The sequence below is a fragment of the Oncorhynchus gorbuscha genome, linkage group LG06, assembly GCF_021184085.1.
Source record: "Oncorhynchus gorbuscha isolate QuinsamMale2020 ecotype Even-year linkage group LG06, OgorEven_v1.0, whole genome shotgun sequence".
In the NCBI taxonomy this organism is placed as follows: Eukaryota; Metazoa; Chordata; class Actinopteri; order Salmoniformes; family Salmonidae; genus Oncorhynchus; species Oncorhynchus gorbuscha.
In genome coordinates this window covers 12,299,479-12,322,355 of record NC_060178.1, presented here as the reverse complement: position 1 = coordinate 12,322,355, position 22,877 = coordinate 12,299,479, and the positions used below count along the sequence as shown (strand labels likewise).

The 22,877-nt window shown below is 45.3% G+C and overlaps 1 protein-coding gene across 3 annotated transcripts in view; it reads right to left on the bottom strand.

Moving 5' to 3' along the window:
- Window positions 1-22,877, bottom strand: part of LOC124037548 (protein inscuteable homolog) — a 101,398-nt gene that overhangs the window by 23,653 nt on the left and 54,868 nt on the right. For all 3 annotated transcript variants that reach the window (XM_046352354.1, XM_046352356.1, XM_046352355.1), the window contains exons 3-5: window positions 4,646-4,994; window positions 1,762-1,814; window positions 1,517-1,640 (exon numbers count right to left, since the gene is read on the bottom strand). In XM_046352354.1, coding sequence (XP_046208310.1) covers window positions 1,517-1,640; window positions 1,762-1,814; window positions 4,646-4,994 — 526 coding nt within the window. The remainder of the gene's footprint in view (window positions 1-1,516; window positions 1,641-1,761; window positions 1,815-4,645; window positions 4,995-22,877) is intronic.

Sequence of the window (22,877 nt, the reverse complement as noted above, 5' to 3'; positions counted from 1 at the left end):
TATTCACCTTTCCTGAACTGTGCTAGTTGGTTTTTAGTATAACAATACATCAGGGAGACTTACAGGCTGGTCAGGAATGGGAAAGATTGTGTGTGTGTGTGTGTGTGTGTGTGTGTGTGTGTGTGTGTGTGTGTGTGTGTGTGTGTGTGTGTGTGTGTGTGTGTGTGTGTGTGTGTGTGTGTGTGTGTGTGTGTGTGTGTGTGTGTGTGTCAAACACATCAGGAATGAATAAGGCTACACACTCGGATGCAGGAACACGGATGAAATCGTAGATGACATCATCGTCCGTTTTTGTCTGTCAAAAGTACAACTCAAGTCAACTATTTTCGGACGTGTTTGTTCTTCAAAACACGAACCGTTTGTTTTCATTCTTTCGGCAATGAAAGAGCCTTGGCTCCACTTGAAGTTCTTAAACACAAAATACCAAAATACCATGCACGCCGGCAACTCAATCATCTAGCTTGCAGACAACACTACAGTGGTAGGCTTGATTACCAACAACGACGAGACGGCCTACAAGGAGGAGGTGAGGGCCCTCGGAGTGTGGTGCCTATCCACATCGACTTACAGTAGTGGAGAAGGTGGAAAGTTTTAAGTTCCTTGGTGTACACATCACGGACAAACTGAAATGGTCCACCCACACAGACAGTGTGGTGAAGAAGGCGCAACAGCGCCTCTTCAACCTCAGGAGGCTGAAGAAATTTGGCTTGTCACTGAAAACACTCACAAACTTTTACAGATGCACAATCGAGAACATCCTGTCGGGCTGTATCACCGCCTGATAAGGAAACTGCTCCCCCCACAACTGTAAGGCTCTCCAGAGGGTAGTGAGGTCTGCACAACGCATCACCAGGTGGAAACTCCCTGCCCTCCAGGACACCTACACCACCCGATGTCACAGGAAGGCCATAAAGATCATCAAGGACAACAACCACCCGAGCCACTGCCTGTTCACCCCGCTATCATCCAGAAGGCGAGGTCAGTACAGGTGCATCAAAGCAGGGACCGAGAGACTGAAAAACAGCTTCTATCTCAAGGCCATCAGACTGTTAAACAGCCACCACTAACATTGAATGGCGGCCTCTAACACACTGACTCAACTCCAGCCACTTTAATAATTACAAATTGGATGTAATAAATGTATCACTAGTCAATTTAAACAATGCCACTTTATATAATGTTTACATACCCTACATTACTCATCTCATATGTTTAACTCTATACCATCTACTGCATCTTGCCTATGCCGTTCGGCCATCGCTCATCCATATATTTATATGTACATATTCCCATTCATTCCTTTACACTTGTGTTTATTAGGTAGTAGTTGGGGAATTGATAGATTACTTGTTAGATAGATATTACTGCATGTTCGGAACTAGAACCACAAGCACCACAATCACTCGCTACATCTGCTAACCACATGTATGTGACCAATGAAATTTGGATTTGATTTGTGTTGAAGGCCTATTTATGACTAAAAAAGAGAGTTATGGGTGTGGTCAAAGCCTCATACCTGGATCTCGTTGGCCAGGGCCATGTCAATCATGTGGCTGAATGAATCGCTGACATCGGTGAGAATCTCGTTAATGGCCTCCCTCATGGACTTCAGGAAGAATTCGTCCTCAGTATGAAGGCATCTGTAGAAGAGAGGGTTTGGATAAACCTTGAACATAAACACTTACTGTATGTGAGCTACTGTATTCAAATGTGTACGACAATATTCAGAGGTCATTAGAAGGTTCTGTATGAATGTTTTACTTCTCTGTTATGGTGGTCAGCTCCATGCACTTCTCAAGCAAAGACTTCTCATACTGCACTCAAAGAGGAGGAACACACATTTCAGGTTACAATGATGAGACAAACATTAGACACACACAGAAAGTAGAACACCCACATAAAGCAGAAAACAATGTCATTCTCCAATTAGTGGTCATCCCTTTATGCGCACACAGAGAAACGCACAAAATGTCCTGTGGGATGAGTAGCTGTATGTAAAAGAAGCAGAACTTCCCCACATCATTTTAAAATGGATGAGGTGAGTACTCCCTATCATACAATGCAACTGTGATTTCACTTGACAGGAAACCTGCACAAACTACTGGAGGGGGAGGCTCATCAGAGGCAGCTCATTTCTTCAACAGCCCGTCCTAGATGGAACCAGACAGGGGGCTCTCAGAGATTCGTTTTCATATTATTTTAGTCAGAATTTTGCTCTTGGCATGAATAGCTTATGTGATGTGTAATAGTGAACATTTACATGCGGCCAATGTTCAAATGTACAGCAGAGAAGAAGCTAAACAACCCAAATCCTGACTCATATCGCGCATACAAATCCTGACTCCTATCGCGCATACAAATCCTGACTCCTATTGCGCATACAAATCCTGACTCCTATTGCGCATACAAATCCTGACTCCTATGGCGCATACAAATCCTGACTCCTATCGCGCATACAAATCCTGACTCCTATTGCGCATACAAATCCTGACTCCTATTGCGCATACAAATCCTGACTCCTATTGCGCATACAAATCCTGACTCCTATGGCGCATACAAATCCTGACTCATATCGCGCATACAAATCCTGACTCATATCGCGCATACAAATCCTGACTCCTATCGCGCATACAAATCCTGACTCATATCGCGCATACAAATCCTGACTCCTATTGCGCATACAAATCCTGACTCCTATCGCGCATACAAATCCTGACTCCTATCGCGCATACAAATTCCTAACTTTATTCTGTAGTCCATAGGTTACATTATCAAACCACGTCTTTCGCCTATGCATGTCAAAATACAGCTAAAACATTTCCCTCGCTACTCTGTCTCGTGTTGCTGCCCATACCAGAGCTTCGGGAGAGAATGTGTGTGATATTTAAACCATATCCTCTCTTCATCTCCCCATTATCCATGAGCTGCCCTGCTATCTGTATAATCATCTAGCCAAATATAGGAAGTATTCTGTCATTAGTTGGAGGAGGTTATCTAGCAAGCTTAGCAACTTTGGTCATTTGACTTTTTTTTGACTGCTGTTTTTTTATTTTATTTAACTAGGCAATTCAGTTAAGAGCAAATTATTATTATACGACCAAACCCTCCCCGAACGACGTTGGGCCAATTGTGCAGCGCCCTATGTGACTCCCGATCACGGCCAGTTGTGATACAGCCCTGGATCGAACCAAGGTCTGTAGGGACACATCTAGCACTGAGATGCAGTGCCTTGACCGCTGCGCCACTCTGGAGTTTAAAAAAGTTTCTGTGATTTGATGATGCTACAGCCTACTCGGGTGCGTCCTGAGCGCACTCTGCATTGAGATAGTCTACTGCTGAAATGTGCTGAATTAATTCAGGAACATGTCCTGGTTTTATGAACGGCCTGTTTCACAATTCACAACAATGTAATTAGTGATTAAAGATAATTACCCTAATATTACTAAATATCAGTTTAATTTGCTCTGGAATCTTTACATGGTGGCGCAGCCACGCTGACAAGGGTCGCAGAGCCCCTCTTATTTGAGGAGAACCCTGGCATAGTGACCATATTTTGGTTTTGAACCGCTTTAAATGGGGACTTCTGATTTTTCAGTATTTCCCGGGACTCTCTGGATAATATCTGAATTATTCCCGAATTATTCCCTCCATCCTCCTCCCTCCCTCCCTCCCTCCTACCCAGACCAGTCCACTTCTGCCTCCACCCCCCTCCCTCCTACCCAGACCAGTCCACTTCTCCCTCCATCCCCCCTCCCTCCATCCTCCCTCCCTCCTACCCAGACCAGTCCACTTCTCCCTCCTCCCTCCCTCCAACCCAGACCAGTCCACTTCTCCCTCCCTCCCTCCCTCCCTCCCTCCCTCCCTCCCTCCCTCCCTCCCTCCCTCCCTCCCTCCCTCCTACCCAGACCAGTCCACTTCTGCCTCCATCCTCCCCCCTCCCTCCTACCCAGACCAGTCCACTTCTGCCTCCATCCTCTCCCCCTCCCTCCTACCCAGACCAGTCCACTTCTCCCTCCATCCCCCCTCCCTCCCTCCTCCCTCCCTCCTACCCAGACCAGTCCACTTCTCCCTCCTCCCTCCCTCCAACCCAGACCAGTCCACTTCTCTCTCCCTCCCTCCCTCCCTCCCTCCCTCCCTCCCTCCCTCCCTCCCTCCCTCCCTCCCTCCCTCCCTCCCTCCCTCCCCCTCCCTCCCTCCCTCCTACCCAGACCAGTCCACTTCTGCCTCCATCCCCCCCCCTCCCTCCTACCCAGACCAGTCCACTTCTGCCTCCATCCTCTCCCCCTCCCTCCTACCCAGACCAGTCCACTTCTCCCTCCATCCCCCCTCCCTCCCTCCTCCCTCCCTCCTACCCAGACCAGTCCACTTCTCCCTCCTCCCTCCCTCCAACCCAGACCAGTCCACTTCTCTCTCCCCTCCCTCCCTCCCTCCCCACCTCCCTCCCTCCTCCCTCCCTCCCTCCCTCCCTCCCTCCCTCCCTCCCTCCCTCCCTCCCTCCCTCCCTCCCTCCCTCCCTCCTACCCAGACCAGTCCACTTCTGCCTCCATCCCCCCCATCCCTCCTACCCAGACCAGTCCACTTCTGCCTCCATCCTCTCCCCCCCTCCCTCCTACCCAGACCAGTCCACTTCTCCCTCCATCCTCACCTTCTGCATCTCTGAGGGGGTGTTACGGGCGGCGCTATACTCATGCACCAGCGAGCGCACGTGGCAGTTGGCCCGGACGGCCGTGCTGTGGACCCGCTGCCAGCGGCCCTTCTCCAGCCGCTGGAACATCTTGCCCAGCTCTGTGCTGACCACCAGCGCCCGCCGCAGCAGCGTCTGCAGGTTGTCGCGGGCCACATGGTCCCGCGTGGCCACGATGAGCTCACCCTGCGCATCCTCCTCCACGCCAATGGCCTTGGCCTGCAGAACACACATGCACTCCACCTCCGTCATGTGACGCAGGTCCTCCATCCAGCGCTGCACCGAGTCCACCTGGAGTGAGTGCATCCTGCTGCTCATACACACACACACACGTACGTACAGATACACATACACACGATACAGCACACACACAGGCAAGATTAGTTTAGAGCATGTACTTTGGGTGGCCATGACAGAGATGGCAGCACTGAAACATATTTGTCCCAATATCGTTACTCTAATGAAACAAGCATACTGGAATATCCTCAAATGGGCCGATGCTGTTTGAATCCAGGTGTTTTTGTTTTTTATCTTTTAGCCTAACCATTGCATTAACCAATCGCCTAACCATTACATTAACCAATCGCCTAACCATTACATTAACCAATCGCCTAACCATTACATTAACCAATCGCCTAACCATTACATTAACCAATCGCCTAACCATTGCATTAACCATTCCTTCAGCGGAAATAACGGAACCGAGAAAAGTAACGGAGGAGACATGAAAAGAGCACTTCTCAGCCTAACCATTGCATTAACCAATCGCCTAACCATTGCATTAACCATTCGCCTAACCATTGCATTAAACAATCGCCTAACCATTGCATTGACCAATCGCCTAACCATTGCATTAAACAATCGCCTAACCATTGCATTGACCAATCGCCTAACCATTGCATTAACCAATCGCCTAACCATTGCATTAACCAATCGCCTAACCATTGCATTGACCAATCAGAAGAAATGGGAGGGATGGCAGACATAACCATTGCATTGACCAATCCCAAAACAACAGGTGTAAACCTAACCATTGCATTAACCAATCGCCTAACCATTGCATTAAACAATCGCCTAACCATTGCATTGACCAATCGCCTAACCATTGCATTGACCAATCGCCTAATCATTGCATTGACCAATCGCCTAACCATTGCATTAAACAATCGCCTAACCATTGCATTAAACAATCGCCTAACCATTGCATTGACCAATCGCCTAACCATTGCATTAACCAATCGCCTAACCATTGCATTAAACAATCGCCTAACCATTGAGTATGTGTGGGGTTGGAGAGAGAACATTAACTGCGTGACACTCAGTGGGCTGCCCGGAGTATTAAACTGTCCAATCGCCTAACCATTGCATTGACCAATCGCCTAACCATTGCATTAACCAATCGCCTAACCATTGCATTAACCAAAACGCCAGGGTGAACCATGGAGAGGGAAACAACTGGCCACAGACTGCATTAACCAATCGCCTAACCATTGCATTAACCATTCGCCTAACCATTGCATTAACCAATCGCTAGCATGCCTAAACCTAACCTTATCCTAACATGCGCTTGCATTTACTGTAAACTAGGCTGTTGCGAATTTGAATTTCTTTATCGTTCTATTATGAGACCAAGTTGACCCTTAGATATCCCTACACAACGTCTAGTTCACTGCCCATGAAATGAGATCTCATCATTGCTACACTATCCTTTAGTTGCTTTCCCCAACAGCAGCCCAGTTTTCAAATGAATTACCCAGGCATCTCAAAATCAATAGCGTGGGAATGAGGTCAACTACCCACCAATAACTGGTGGTGTTAGGAATCGTTAGTTAAAACCTATCGTTTCACCATGTTGGAGAGACTGCATTATCCACTGGGTCGAACAGACCAAACACTTCTTTCTCTTCAGAGTAGCGGCAGGGTAGCCTAGTGGTTAGAGTGTTGGATTAGTAACTAGAAGGTTGCAAGTTCAAAACCTCAGAGCTGACAAGGTACAAATCTGTCATTCTGCCCCTGAACAGGCAATTAACCCACTGTTCCTAGGCCGTCATTGAAAATAAGAATTTGTTCTTAACTGACTTGCCTAGTTAAATAAAGGTAAAATAAAAATAAATAAAATTGAACCTAATGAATATGGGCTTAAAGGAGGTTCCCTGGATGAGTGAAATGAACCCAGCGTTAAGGAGGCTGAGAGGTTGATCGCTACAACGCCCTCCTCTGCTTTGAGTTAACAAGGGGGTGGAGGTTCACAAATCTATATTCTACACTAAACTCAGGCTATCTGACATGCATGGAGAATGCAGAGTCAACGGGTAGAACTAGATATTGCATCAAATGGAATATCTGCCTCCTGTGTTGACAGAGATCTCTAATAATAACCTTGTTCTCACTTGGTCATAAACGGAAGCTTCATTATGTGTGACCTATAAACAAACAATTTCCAATTTCTATAGTCAAAGCATAATTCAGAGCTGAATTGCAGTAGGGACCATGGTAATGATGCTCTATTTGGCCATGATTTTTATTGACCCTTAGGAACACGTATCGAGTTTCAGCTTTTAACACAGACCTTTAACACAGGCCATTAAGAAGGCACAATTCCAATCAAGAGTATTTTCAACATCAGCCAGCACTGAGGGTCTGTTTACTAAAGAAAGTAATCCATTGGTTTTATGAAGTCCCAAGTGGGGTGATATCTGATTTCCCCAGACTATTGTTTTAGGAGGACTGAAATGAAAATCATCCAAAGAGACATAACTGAATATATCTCCTTTGGAATATGGCTATTAGAATATGTACTGTTTGATATAGTTAATGGTTAAAACAACTATACACAACTATAGGCATTATCCATTTCTCTCTTGGTCTCTCGCTCCTATTCTCCCTATCATTCTCTCTCCCATTCTCTCTCTCTTTCTATCTCCTGTTCTCTCTCTTTCTCTCACTCTCACGCACGCACACACGTGCGCACACACACACACACACACATCAACAAAATAAATCAGAACTCTATTCCTGCACTTTCAGAATCGACCTCTCCACCATCCTGCCACTCTTCAACTCAGTGCAGAGGTGGGATGACGTGGGGATGAGTAAGTCAGCTGTAAGCAGAGATTTCAGACGTCATCCATAATAAGGAGGATCGCCAGTTCAAATACCTATCCCCCAAACCCACTCAATTTGGAGAGGAAAGATGCTCTCAATTGTTTCCTAATGAACAGGGGTGGTACTCTCAAGGTCAAAGGTCACACTCTCAATAAGTATCATGTGATTGATTTCCTCCATTGGGAGAGACATGAGGAAAATAGGAGCTGCTCTTGAGGGAAATTAAGCAGCTCTCACTCGCTCAACTCAAAGCTGGGCCTTTTTTCCTCATGTGAACTTTTCATTTCTGTTGCACCTTGTCTCTCGGGCAAAAGTATAAATATAAAAGGTTTCCTTTGATGGTCCAGATAGAGCTGTGGATGCCAATAGTGACCCAGCTAATTAGCCCTGTAGAGCTGTGTGTATTTGTGTGCCCACCTGCTAATGGTTTGATGGTGCACCCGTCTTCATGACGCAGACACGACACAGCCATGGCAGCTGAAAACTGCAACCCAGCAGGTCACCCCAACAATCAGGTGAGCAGCACCCCACCTGGACCCCCCTCTCAACGGTGGGCACTAATTAGTCATGTGTCACAGGTGACGGGAGATTGGAAGGGTCAGGGGAATTAATTGCCCACCATTTGTATCACAAACCTTGCAGATACCCTAACAACATTTCACCAGCTGAACATGACTCATTTTTGCATAAAAACAAAACAAAAAATAAAACAGGAAAAACTCCATGTTTGGATGTGTAGTGCAATACTCATGTTTATATTGAATGCTGTCAATGATCATCCTAAAGTTTGCTGAATGAAATGACTGTATATAATGCCTGCTACAATTTGTGATTATCATCATGTGATCTGAAGTTATTCTAAGGATCAGTCAGGAAATGTGATCAATGAACAGTGTATTTGCTTAAAAACCCACAATGGCACAAAGACACAGTATAAGTCCAGAGAAACCAGGAAAAGTCACCTGGGGGGATCAGGGAGAGTCATTTAGACAGTGGATGGAGAGTAGACACACTCGAAGACGCAGTGACAGAAATACAGAGCTGGAGAGAGATAGGGCCCCGTTGTAAGCCAGCTTCCAGAGCCTGGAAAACTATGGGTTGAGACACTTGAAAAGGGGCAGGATTCATGAAGGTTCATCCTCCCTATTATTCTATATAAACATCACTAAACCCTGTTCGCACAGGATTACTATACAACTGTAATACTATTGGAACATTGGTTATGTAATTATTACCACAGCATGTCTGTTTTTTCCAGAGGATGATTCAGACTGGATTAGATTTACCTAACTGCCCCTCAAAATGGACCGTTATGATGGAAGCCTGGAGGCTGTTCTAGGTGTGAAGATGTTTCATCTTGTTCAGGGGCAGAATGACAGATGTTTACCTTGTCAGCTCGGGGATTCAATCTTGCAACCTTTTGGTTACTAGTCCAACGCACTAACCACTAGGCTACCTGCCTCCTCTACACTCTAACCACTAGGCTACCTGCCTCCTCTACACTCTAACCACTAGGCTACCTGCCTCCTCTACACTCTAACCACTAGGCTACCTGCCTCCTCTACACTCTAACCACTAGGCTACCTGCCTCCTCTACACTCTAACCACTAGGCTACCTGCCTCCTCTACACTCTAACCACTAGGCTACCTGCCTCCTCTACACTCTAACCACTAGGCTACCTGCCTCCTCTACACTCTAACCACTAGGCTACCTGCCTCCTCTACACTCTAACCACTAGGCTACCTGCCTCCTCTAACTCTAACCACTAGGCTACCTGCCACCTCTACACTCTAACCACTAGGCTACCTGCCTCCTCTACACTCTAACCACTAGGCTACCTGCCTCCTCTACACTCTAACCACTAGGCTACCTGCCTCCTCTACACTCTAACCACTAGGCTACCTGCCACCTCTACACTCTAACCACTAGGCTACCTGCCACCTCTACACTCTAACCACTAGGCTACCTGCCACCTCTACACTCTAACCACTAGGCTACCTGCCTCCTCTACACTCTAACCACTAGGCTACCTGCCACCTCTACACTCTAACCACTAGGCTACCTGCCACCTCTACATTCTAACCACTAGGCTACCTGCCACCTCTACACTCTAACCACTAGGCTACCTGCTGCCCATGAAGACAGCAAACAATAATAATATGCATGTCAGTCTCTCCTGGCTCAAAGTGGAGGAGAGACTGACTTCATCACTACTTGTATTTGTGAGAGGTATTGACATGTTGAAAGCACCAAGCTGTCTGTTTAAATGACTAGCACACAGCTCAGACATCTGTGCATGCCCAACAAGACATGCCACCAGAGGTCTCTACACAGTCCACAAGTCCAGAACAGACTTTGGGAGGTGCACAGTACTATATAGAGCCATTACTACATGTAACTCTATTCCACATCAGGTAACCGATGCAAGCAGTAGAATCAGTAATGTGACTAGTCTAGTAATGTGACTAGTCCACACTTCTGCTAATAGGAATCTCTATTTTACCATGTGTGTCAATGTCTGGTTTGCATGAATGTCACCATGTAATGTCTGGCACCACATATATACTGAACAAAATTATAAACTCAACATGTAAAGTGTTGGTCCCATGTTTCATGAGCTGAAATAAAAGATCCCAGAAATGTTCCATATGCACAAAAAAGATTATTTCTCTCAAATTCTGTCCACAAATTTGTTTACATCCATGTGAGTATTTCTCTTTTGCCAAGATAATCTATCCACCTGACAGGTGTGGCATAACAAGAAGCTGATTAAACAGCATGACCATTACACAAGTACACCTTGTGCTAGGGACAATAAAAGGCCATTCTAAAATGTGCCGTTTTGTTACACAACAATGCCACAGATGTCACAAGTTTTAAAGGGATTGTGCAATTGGCATGATGACTGCAGGACTGTCCACCACAGCTGTTGTTTATGTATTTATTTCAATTGACTGATTTCCTGACATGAACTGTAACAAAGTCAAATATTTTCAATTGTTTTATGTTCCATTTATATTTTTGTTCAGTATAAATATTGAGATACCACAGAAGAACCACATTAAAAAAGGACAGAGTGTGAGGGAAAATGTGGGCTCGATGAGCTGAGATATTGAAGGTCCTTGTGGCTTTGGACCGGCAGAGGAAAAAGGATGTATTCCTATTGGGTTCAGAACATTAAATACACATGAAAAACATTACACCACGTTGGAAAACAACCTTTGCCACAATAGCAGCGGTTGAGCTGGGAGGCTCCAGATGAATAATAAAGAAATGTCTGCCTGTCCTTTTCCCAAAGTTTCCTGTTTATATACAGTAAAGGAAGAGATGCTGAGGCCTATCCCAAGAGAGAGATAGAGATATGCCAGCGACATGCATTTCATTATGTTAGATGGCTACTGCGTCTGCTATACTGATCTAGACTCGGAGAAGGAGGTTAGTTTGTTAATTTTCAATCAGAATATTTTGTACAAAGATACACATTATATTGTTAGATTATAGGAGTAACTCTGGTAGACCCGAAACATTCTTCATCACCTCAAATTCAACTGTCATTTGGAGTCAGTCGGAGCGCTGGTGCACACTGCCATAGGCTTGCAGTAGATACATCTTAATAACAGCCTAAACTTAACAAAACTTCACAAAAAGGTTCAAAACTTTATTAAGGTAATAGCAAAAGTAAGTTAAGCCGTTGTTTATAGGGAAAATAAGAACAGAAGAGCAATTGTAAAACAGGGGGAAAATGGAAATCTGTCGTTATGCCCTTGAACACCCACTGTTCCTAGGCTGTCGTTGAAAATAAGAATTTGTTGTTAGCGGACTTGCCTAGTTAAAAAAGGTGGACCATCCCTTCCCAGCAAGCAAATTTCAATCTGACCCTAATAAAATGGGATTGAGAGGCCATTGTTTATAGGGAATAGCAGGCTATTATAGTTCAGTTAGAACTCAATTTGGACAACGGAATGAAATATGGTTTAAACCTTGACAAAAGTTCTGAACAGCAATAAACCAACAAAGGCAAGTGCCTACCCTACCTAACAAATGACAGAAATTACACTGATTTAGAACAGATCACCTTTTTGATGATTGACACACCCACACACCCTGTTGTTTTAGGTCTCCCCTGGTTGAGTTGGATTAATCTTGTTATCTTCTGGTCCGAGAGGAGACTGCTGGGTCGGTCGCAGGAGTGTCAGAGGAGGTGTCTGTCAACACCACAATGGTGGAAAGTCCAGACCACCGAGGCTCCACGCCTGCCTCCTCATCGCCCCTGGGCCTGTGCCATTGACCTTCTGTCTGACACAGCCCTCTCGAGAGGACACGTCTATCCCCTCTCCTGTGCGGAGTCCGAGGCCATGGAGACCTACGTACAGGAGAGACTCCAGCAGGGTTTTGGGGACTGCGCCCCTGCATTGATTATCGAACACCGAATAAAGCCACCGTTAAGTTCAGCTATCCTTTACCCCTCATCCCAACCATCATCGAACAAATGCACAGGGCGTAGTACTTCACGAAACTGGACTTGAGGAGCGCCTACAATCTGGTGCTCATTCGTGCAGGCTACGAATGGAAAACTACCTTTTCCACAACCACAGGCCACTACGAGTATCTCGTAATGCCTTTTGGCCTGTCTAATGCTTCTTCAGTCTTCCAGGCCTTTATTATCAAAGTGTTTTGGGACATGCTGGGACGGGGCGTAGTGGTTTATATAGACAACATTTTGGTCTATTCTGCTGACTGCGCCCAGCATGTCTCATTAGTCAGATCTGTGCTGGGAAGACTGTTGGAGCATGATCTACATGTTAAACAGGAGAAATGTTTGTTTTTCCAGCGGTCCTTGTCCTTTTTGGGCTACCTCATATACACAGAGGGAGTGGAGATTTAGGAGCAACGCGTCAGCGCAGTCAGGACATGGCCCACCTCCAACTCCGTGAAAGCAGTCCAGCGATTCCTGGGGTTCGCCAACTATTTTCGGAGGGCCATCTGGGGCTTCAGCACGGTGTTCGCACCTTTTTTACCTCCCTACTGAGAGGATGTCCCCAGCGGCTTCATTGGACGGCGGAGAGGGTGCTCGAGACACTCGCAGCTAAGCATCGATCATCATGTCACCAGAATAAGACCCTCCATATTTATTGAAAGGAGCATCAACCTCATCACTGTGCACTTCCACCACTCTGTGAAGTTAATCATTTATTCAATCTGTAGCCTAATAAACTGCATGCTTTCCCATGATGTCAGGCCATCTTCTATCTGACATGTAGGCTACTTCACTGCATAAAAAGGTTGGATGGAAACCTGGCTCATGGGGTGGCAGGGTAGCCTAGTGGTTAGCTTTGGACTAGCAACCGAAAGGTTGCAAGTTCAAATCCCCGAGCTGACAAGGTACAAAATCTGTCGTTCTGTCCCTGAACAGGCAGTTAACCCACTGTTCCTAGGCCGTCATTGACAATAAGAATTTGTTCTTAAATGACTTGTCTAGTAAAATAAAATAAATCATGTCAAGCCATTTTGACGATGCTGGAATTTTGGATGAACGTGCGCATGCCCACAGGAGACTTTTGAAGTAGCCTAATCAGATAAAACATTGTAACTGGTTGTGTTTATGCCACATGTAAAAAGTAATACATTTAAAAGTTAAATTATAAATATTTAGGCTATATTGAAGCGTTCTAGGTGTGCAAGGAATATCCGCTCGGATTGGAGAGAACTAGGCTCAGAGCTTTTTCCCGAATAACTGAGCCTGCTGGGACAGAGCATATGTGACCACATTATTTTAGGACGACTTGGAAGAATGATAATCTGAAACAGACAGCGCATTCAGTATCAGAAGTAAGAATCCAGCCAGACTGGCCTTCTACTGTGCCTTTCTAGACCTTATAAACTATCGAGTAGACCGACAACAGATCCAAATCGAATGAAACATTCAAATCACAGGGCTTTTACGCTGTTATTCAAATGACATTTTCACTGCAGCCTAGAGTAGAATGTTGCACTCACATAGGCTACTATAGTCTAGGGAGGATACTTGTATTGTTGATTGTTGAGCTGTGTGTTCTTTCACGACCAATGATGCACCTGGCCTGTCCTCTGCCTATCAGCTATTCCTATTTGATCTTGTCGATTCATATTGAAAATGTATGCAGCTTTGAATGCTTTTATATGTGTTACGATTGCTAGTTAGCCCATTGCAGATCTGGACAAACGGTCCACCAGCCGTTATCTTCACTATGAATGGTGGATATAGGCCAGGATAGGCTGGTAGACCAGTAGACTATACTGACCTGGATTGGATACCTGTGGTATAGTAAAAGTTAGCACATGGAAAACCATAGGGCATAAGGGATGTACCAAAACACCTTGATATAGGGGAGGAGCATGCAAGCTGAGGAGGAAATCTGGCCACGATGGTTCGAAATTACATAGTAAAACCTACTAAAACCTACTTGCCTCAATAAAAAAACCACACAACCCTCTCCGAAGCAAAAAAATAAGTTTGACAACCCTCAGCTATTTTGGACCACTCCTCCCCCCAGTAAATTGAGATCTGGCTCTTAGATGGTAGGGTACGTTTTTATATTATGTGTCACAAAATATAATGTATTTATACACAGTCCAGTTTGTGGCGGTAATACAACATTGAATGCGAACCTCCATAAATCCTCACTGAAGACGAATGTGTTGAAGGGTAAACATCTGAACAACTGACTGCCAATCTGTTTTATGTCACTTATATAAATAAGATGAAGCATATGTACAAAGTTTAGCTCCTTTTAAATGACATTTTGGGGGATTTAGAAGGTTTTCAATGGAGTGTGTTTTTAAAGCATTTAAGTGCACAGTGGCAAGTCCCAAATCCTGACCAATCCAGAATTCTAAGTGAGGCTGTTTTCTCCTCTAGAAGCTTCAAAGGGAATCGTGAAGTAAGTCAAGTACTTTTGAATGTGAATTATAGCCTGCTGCACTTTAATAAGTGAGGTTTGCTGCATGCACTCCTCCTGAAGGAACACATGGGGGGGATGCCCTGCCCCAGGGCAGACATCAGACTTCCAGATGTTTCCTTCAGCATAGAGCAGACTGACAGCTGTAATGGGCTCTATATATTCCCCTCGCACACAGTAATCCTATGCACGCTAGCACACATAACGTCAACTCTCAGCACTTCTAATGTGACCATCCCCAATGCTCCTCCGTCTTTTCCCCCTGTCCCGCTACAAAGTTTCTCCCTGCAGCCGGTTACTGAATCTGAGGTGCTAAAGGAGCCCCTTAAACTTGACCCCCCAAAAAACATCTGGGTCAGATGGTTTAGATCCTTTCTTCTTTAAAGTTGCAGCACTTATCATCGCCAAGTCTGTCTCTGATCTGTCTGTCCTCTCTGGGGAGGTTCCCATTACTTGGAAGGCAAATACGTTGCGTCCTTTATTTAAAGGGGGAGATCAAGCTGATCCTAACTGTTAATTGGTCAATTTCTATTTTGCCCTGTTTATCAAACATCTTCAAAAGACTTGTCAATAATATTCTGGCTTTCTTGATGTCTATCGTATTTTCTCTGGTATGAAATCTGGTTATGGATGTGTCACTGCAACCTTGAAGGTCCTTAATGATGTCACCATTCCTCTTGATTCTAAGCAATGTTGTACTGCTATTTTTATTGACTCTGCCAAAGCTTCTGATATGGTTGGCCATTCCATTCTTGTGGGCCAGCTAAGAAGTATTGGTGTCGCTGAGGGGTCTTTGATGCTTGTCACCAAGAGAGTACCCCAAGGCTCGATCCTAGGCCCCAGGCGCTTCTCAAATTACATCAACAACATAGCTCAGGCAGTAGGAAGCTCTCTCGTCCATTTATATGAAGATGATACAGTCTTATACTCAGCTGACCCCTCTCCGGATTTTGTGTTAAAGGCTCTACAATAAAGCTTTCTTAGTGTCCAACATGCTTTCTCTGCCCTTATACTTGTTCTGAACATCTCCAAAACAAAGGTCATGTGGTTTGGTAAGAAGAATGCCCCTCAACCCACCGGTGTGATTACTTCCTCTGAGGGTTTAGAGCTGGAGGTAGTCACCTCATATAAGTACTTGGGAGTATGGCTAGACGGTACACTGTCCTTCTCTCAGCACATATCAAAGTTGCAGGTTAAGGTTAAATCTAGGCTTGATTTCCTCTATTGTAATCGCTCTTCTCTCAACCCAGCTACCAAACGAACCCTGATTCAGATGATCATCCTACCCAAGCTAGATTACAGAGACGTAATTTATAGATCGGCAGGTAAGGGTGCTCTCAAGCGGCTAGATGTTCTTTACCATTTGGCCATCAGATTTGCAACCAACGCTCCTTATAGGACACATCACTGCACTCTATACACCTCTGTAAACGAGTCATCTCTGTATACCCAATGCAAGACCCACTGGTTGATGCTTATTTATTAAACCCTCTTAGGCCTTACTCCCCCTTAAAACCCTCTTAGGCCAAGACCCTCTAGATACCTACTGCAGCCCTCATCCACATATAACACCTGTTCTGCCAGTCACATTGTGTTAAAGGTCCCCAATGCACACACCTCTCTGGGTCGCTCCTCTTTTTCAGTTTGCTGCAGCTAGTGATTGGAACGAGCTGTAAAAAACACTCAAACTGGACAGTTTTATCAATTCAATGGGCTTTATCCCCATCTCTTCATTCAAAGGCTCAATCATTGACACTCTTACTGACACTTGTGGCTGCTTCACGTGATGTACTGTTGTCTCTACCTTCTTGCCCTTTGTGCTGTTGTCTGTGCCCAATAATGTTTGTACCATGTTTTGTGCTGCTACCATGTTGTGCTGCTACCATGTTGTGCTGCTACCGTGTTGTGCTGCTGCCATGTTGTGCTGCTGCCATGTTGTGCTGCTACCATGTTGTGCTGCTGCCATGTTGTGCTGCTGCCATGTTGTGCTGCTGCCATGTTGTGCTGCTACCATGTTGTGCTGCTACCATGTTGTGCTGCTGCCATGTTGTGCTGCTACCGTGTTGTGCTGCTACCATGTCGTGCTGCTGCCATGTTGTGCTGCTACCATGTTGTGCTGCTACCATGTTGTGCTGCTACCATGTTGTTGCTACCATTTTGTGCTTCTACCGTGTTGTTGTCATTTTGTGTTTCTACCATGCTGTGTTGTCATGTGTTGCTGCCATGCTGTGTTGTCATGTGTTGCTGCCATGCTGTGTTGTTGTCTTAGCTATCTCTTTATGTCGTGTTGTGGCGTCTCTCTTGTCGTGATGTGTGTTATGTCCTGCATTCTTATTTTTCATCCCAACCCCCCGTCCCCGCAAGAGGCCTTTTGCCTTCTGGTAGGCCGTCATTGTAAATAAGAATTTGTTCGTAACTGACTTGCCTAGTTAAATAAAGGTTCAATCAAATAAAATCTCTAAAGCGCACACACACACACACACACACACACACACACACACACACACACACACACACACACACACACACACACACACACACACACACACACACGCACGCACACACACGCACACACACACACACACACACACACACACACACACACACACACACACACACATCTGGCTGGAACCTGAGGCAGGGGGTGACCAACCAAATCGTTTGCATGCAGGAATAATATCCTCTGTTAATTTATAGGTTAAAGATGGAATCCGGATTGTGGGAAATGGCACCACTTTCTGAACCAGCACTTTTTGTTATCGTTTTTGTTTTATGGAAGAAATGAAGGTGTGTCGAGCAGCGTGGTAATTATTATACATATTTTTTTGCGGTACATATTATTCTGTTCTATCACACGTGCAATGATGCCAGGTGGAAAAAACTGGGTTTGTTGTTTGCAGTAACTTTGTTGTAATATCCCAAACTGACGTGTCGGCTTCACCATTAAGGAGTCCAGCTCTAATGTCTAGATGCAGATGTTTGTAATATCCTAAACAGACGTGTTGGCTTCACCATTAAGGAGTCCAGCTCTAATGTCTAGATGCAGATGTTTGTGATATCCCAAACTAACGTGTTGGCTTCACCATTAAGGAGTCCAGCTCTAATGTCTAGATGCAGATGTTTGTGATATCCGCATATGTGTGTGTCCTTTTTTCATGATGTGCCATGTGCTTGTTCTTTGTTTGAAAACGGATTGTGTGAGAGCATGTCTCGTTCCTGCCTGGTCGTACACAAGTGCCATATGTTGGAATCTTCAGTACATAAAACAGCCCTCGCAGTGCGTTTGGGTTCATAGGCAGATTGAGTCTATTTCTACACTGTGTGTGTCTGGGCAACTGAAACACTCCCACCCTGATTGCAGGCAGAGCCACATTACCAACAGTGGCAGGGCCATGGTGCATTACCTCTCAAACCCAGGCAGAGACTGCAAAATGACACCATATCAAATCAAGCTGTATTTGTCACATGCAACCGAATACAACAAGTGTAGACCTTACTGTGAAACACTTACTTACAAGCACCAAATAAACTAAAGTAAAAAATAGTAGCACAAAAACATAACAATAACGAGGCTATATACAGTGGGTACCGATACCGAGTAAGTGTGCGGGGGTACAGGTTAGAGGTCATTTGTACATGTAGGTAGGGGTGGAGTGACTATGCATAGATAATAAACAGCGAGTAGCAGCAGTGTACAAAACAAATGGGGGGGGGGGGAATGAAATAGTCCGGTGGCCATTTGATGAATTGTTCAGCAGTCTCATGGCTTGGGGGTAAAAGCTGTTAAGGAGCCTTTCGGTCCTAGACTTGGCTCTCCGGTACTGCTTGCCGTGCGATAGCAGAGAAAACAGTCTATGACTTGGGTCACTGGGTCACACAATTGTCACTCTGACAATTTTATGGGGTTTCCTCTGACAGCGCCTATCATATAGGTCCTGGATGGCAGGAAGCTTGTCCCCAGTGATGTACTGGGCCGTACGCACTACCTTTTGTAGCGCCTTATGGTCAGATCACGAGCAGTTACCATACCAGGCGGTGATGCAACCGGTCAGGATTCTCTCGATGGTGCAGCTGTAGACCTTTCTGAGGATCTGGGGACCCCATGCCAAATCTTTTCAGTCTCCCGAGGGGGAAAAGGTTTTGTCGTGCCCTCTCCACGACTGTCTTGGTGTGTTTGGACCATGATAGTTCGTTGGTGATGTGGACAGCAAGGACCTTGAAACTCTCGACCTGTTCCACTACAGCCCCGTTAATTTTAATGGGGGCCTGTCCGGCCCGCCTTTTCCTGTAGTCCACGAATGCCACTACTACCACTGTGTACCTTTCTCCTAACTCGAAGAGAAGTGCCCTCACATCAACATCTCTATATTGTCACCATTAAAGCATTTTATCAACAGGAGGAAAGGGAAAATACAATGGCTGTGTTCTAAATGGCAACTTATTCCCTACATTCAGTGCTTTCAGAAAGTATTCACACCCCTTGACTTTTTCCACATTTTGTTGGGTTACAGCCTGAATTTTCAAAACCATTGTCACTGGCGCACACACAATACCCCATAACGTCAAAGTGGAATGATGTTTTTTGAATTTTGTACATATGAATTACAATTGAGTCCTTAAGTATTCATTCCTTGTTATGGCAAGCCTAAACAAGTTTGGTAGTAAAAATGATTTTAAAGATATACTGTGCAGAAATCGCTCCTCCATTTCCTTGTTGCTAAAATTCGAATAGTTCGCCAAATTTCAGTCTGTGACAAAACAGGTATGTATAGTGTAGAGAATAATTTCCCATAACCAAAAATATTAGAACTGACTGAGTGAAAAAAAAGAAAGCCTGCAAAGAATTTAAAATATTCCAAAACATGCATAGTTTGCAACAAGGCACTAAAATAATACTCCAAAAATGTGGAATAGCAATTTTGTCCTGAATATAAAGTGTTATGTTTGGGACAAATCCAATACAACACATTACTGAGTACAGCTCTCCATATTTTCAAGCATAGTGGTGGCTGCATCATGTTATAGGTATGCTTGTAATCGTTAAGGACTGGGGAGTTTATCAGAATAAAAAAGATACCGAATGGAGTTAAGCACAGGAAAAATCTTAGAGGTTCATTCTGCTTAACACCAGACACTGTGAGATGAATTCAGCTTTCAGCAGGACAATTACCTAAAACAAGGTTTCACAAACTTGGTTAACTTTCACTATGGGGTATTGTGTGTAGATGGGTGATGGGAAATAATTGATTTAATTCAATTTTGAATTCAGGCTGTAACACAACAAAATGTGTAATATGTCAAGGGGTGTGAATACTTTCTGAAGGCACTGTAGTGTACTACTTTTTACCAAGGCCCCTAGGGAAGAGGGTGCCATTTGGTACATGGGCCATGTGTTTTTAGACCCATTTGCAGATGAAAGGCTGAGGTTATTTATTAGCAGCAGCAGTATTATTAGTAGCATCGGTGTAAATCAAATCATCAAAATAAAATTTTATTTGTCACATACACATGGTTAGCAGATGTTAATGCGAGTGTAGCGAAATGCTTGTGCTTCTAGTTCCGACAATGCAGTGATAACCAACAAGTAATCTAACTAACAATTCCAAAACTACTGTCTTATACACAGTGTAAGGGGATAAAGAATATGTACATAAGGATATATGAATGAGTGATGGTACAGAGCAGCATACAGTAGATGGTATCGAGTACAGTATATACATATGAGATGAGTATGTAGACAAAGTAAACAAAGTGGCATAGTTAAAGTGACTAGTGATACATGTATTACATAAGGATGCAGTCGATGATGTAGAGTACAGTATATACGTATGCATATGAGATGAATAATGTAGGGTAAAAAACATTATATAAGGTAGCATTGTTTAAAGTGGCTAGTGATATATTTACATCATTTCCCATCAATTCCCATTATTAAAGTGGCTGGAGTTGGGTCAGTGTCAATGACAGTGTGTTGGCAGCAGCCACTCAATGTTAGTGGTGGCTGTTTAACAGTCTGATGGCCTTGAGATAGAAGCTGTTTTTCAGTCTCTCGGTCCCAGCTTTGATGCACCTGTACTGACCTCGCCTTCTGGATGATAGCGGGGTGAACAGGCAGTGGTTCGGTGGTTGATGTCCTTGATGATCTTTATGGCCTTCCTGTAACATCGGGTGGTGTAGGTGTCCTGGAGGGCAGGTAGTTTGCCCCCGGTGATGCGTTGTGCAGACCTCACTACCCTCTGGAGAGCCTTACGGTTGAGGGTGGAGCAGTTGCCGTACCAGGCGGTGATACAGCCCGCCAGGATGCTTTCGATTGTGCATCTGTAGAAGTTTGTGAGTGCTTTTGGTGACAAGCCAAATTTCTTCAGCCTCCTGAGGTTGAAGAGGCGCTGCTGCGCCTTCTTCACGATGCTGTCTGTGTGAGTGGACCAATTCAGTTTGTCTGTGATGTGTATGCCGAGGAACTTAAAACTTGCTACCCTCTCCACTACTGTTCCATCGATGTGGATAGGGGGGTGTTCCCTCTGCTGTTTCCTGAAGTCCACAATCATCTCCTTAGTTTTGTTGACGTTGAGTGTGAGGTTATTTTCCTGACACCACACTCCGAGGGCCCTCACCTCCTCCCTGTAGGCCGTCTCGTCGTTGTTGGTAATCAAGCCTACCACTGTTGTGTCATCCGCAAACTTGATGATTGAGTTGGAGGCGTGCGTGGCCACGCAGTCGTGGGTGAACAGGGAGTACAGGAGAGGGCTCAGAACGCACCCTTGTGGGGCCCCCGTGTTGAGGATCAGCGGGGAGGAGATGTTGTTGCCTACCCTCACCACCTGGGGGCGGCCCGTCAGGAAGTCCAGTACCCAGTTGCACAGGGCGGGGTCGAGACCCAGGGTCTCGAGCTTGATGACGAGCTTGGAGGGTACTATGGTGTTGAATGCCGAGCTGTAGTCGATGAACAGCATTCTCACATAGGTATTCCTCTTGTCCAGGTGGGTTAGGGCAGTGTGCAGTGTGGTTGAGATTGCATCGTCTGTGGACCTATTTGGGCGGTAAGTAAATTGGAGTGGGTCTAGGGTGTCAGGTAGGGTGGAGGTGATATGGTCCTTGACTAGTCTCTCAAAGCACTTCATGATGACGGAAGTGAGTGCTACGGGGCGGTAGTCGTTTAGCTCAGTTACCTTAGCTTTCTTGGGAACAGGAACAATGGTGGCCCTCTTGAAGCATGTAGGAACAGCAGACTGGTATAGGGATTGATTGAATATGTCCGTAAACACACCGGCCAGCTGGTCTGCGCATGCTCTGAGGGCGCGGCTGGGGATGCCGTCTGGGCCTGCAGCCTTGCGAGGGTTAACACGTTTAAATGTCTTACTCACCTCGGCTGCATTGAAGGAGAGACCGCATGTTTTCGTTGCAGGCCGTGTCAGTGGCACTGTATTGTCCTCAAAGCGGGCAAAAAAGTTATTTAGTCTGCCTGGGAGCAAGACATCCTGGTCCGTGACTGGGCTGGGTTTCTTCTTGTAGTCCGTGATTGACTGTAGACCCTGCCACATGCCTCTTGTGTCTGAGCCATTGAATTGAGATTCCACTTTGTCTCTGTACTGACGCTTAGCTTGTTTAATAGCCTTGCGGAGGGAATAGCTGCACTGTTTGTATTCAGTCATGTTGCCAGACACCTTGCCCTGATTAAAAGCAGTGGTTCGCGCTTTCAGTTTCACGCGAATGCTGCCATCAATCCACGGTTTCTGGTTAGGGAATGTTTTTATCGTTGCTATGGGAACGACATCTTCGACGCACGTTCTAATGAACTCGCACACCGAATCAGCGTATTCGTCAATATTTTTATCTGACGCAATACGAAACATGTCCCAGTCCACGTTATGGAAGCAGTCTTGGAGTGTGGAGTCAGCTTGGTCTGACCAGCGTTGGACAGACCTCAGCGTGGCAGCCTCTTGTTTTAGTTTCTGCCTGTAGGCAGGGATCAGCAAAATGGAGTCGTGGTCAGCTTTTCCGAAAGGGGGGCGGGGCAGGGCCTTATATGCGTCGCGGAAGTTAGAGTAACAATGATCCAAGGTTTTACCACCCCTGTTTGCGCAATCGATATGCTGATAAAATTTAGGGAGTCTTGTTTTCAGATTAGCTTTGTTAAAATCCCCAGCTA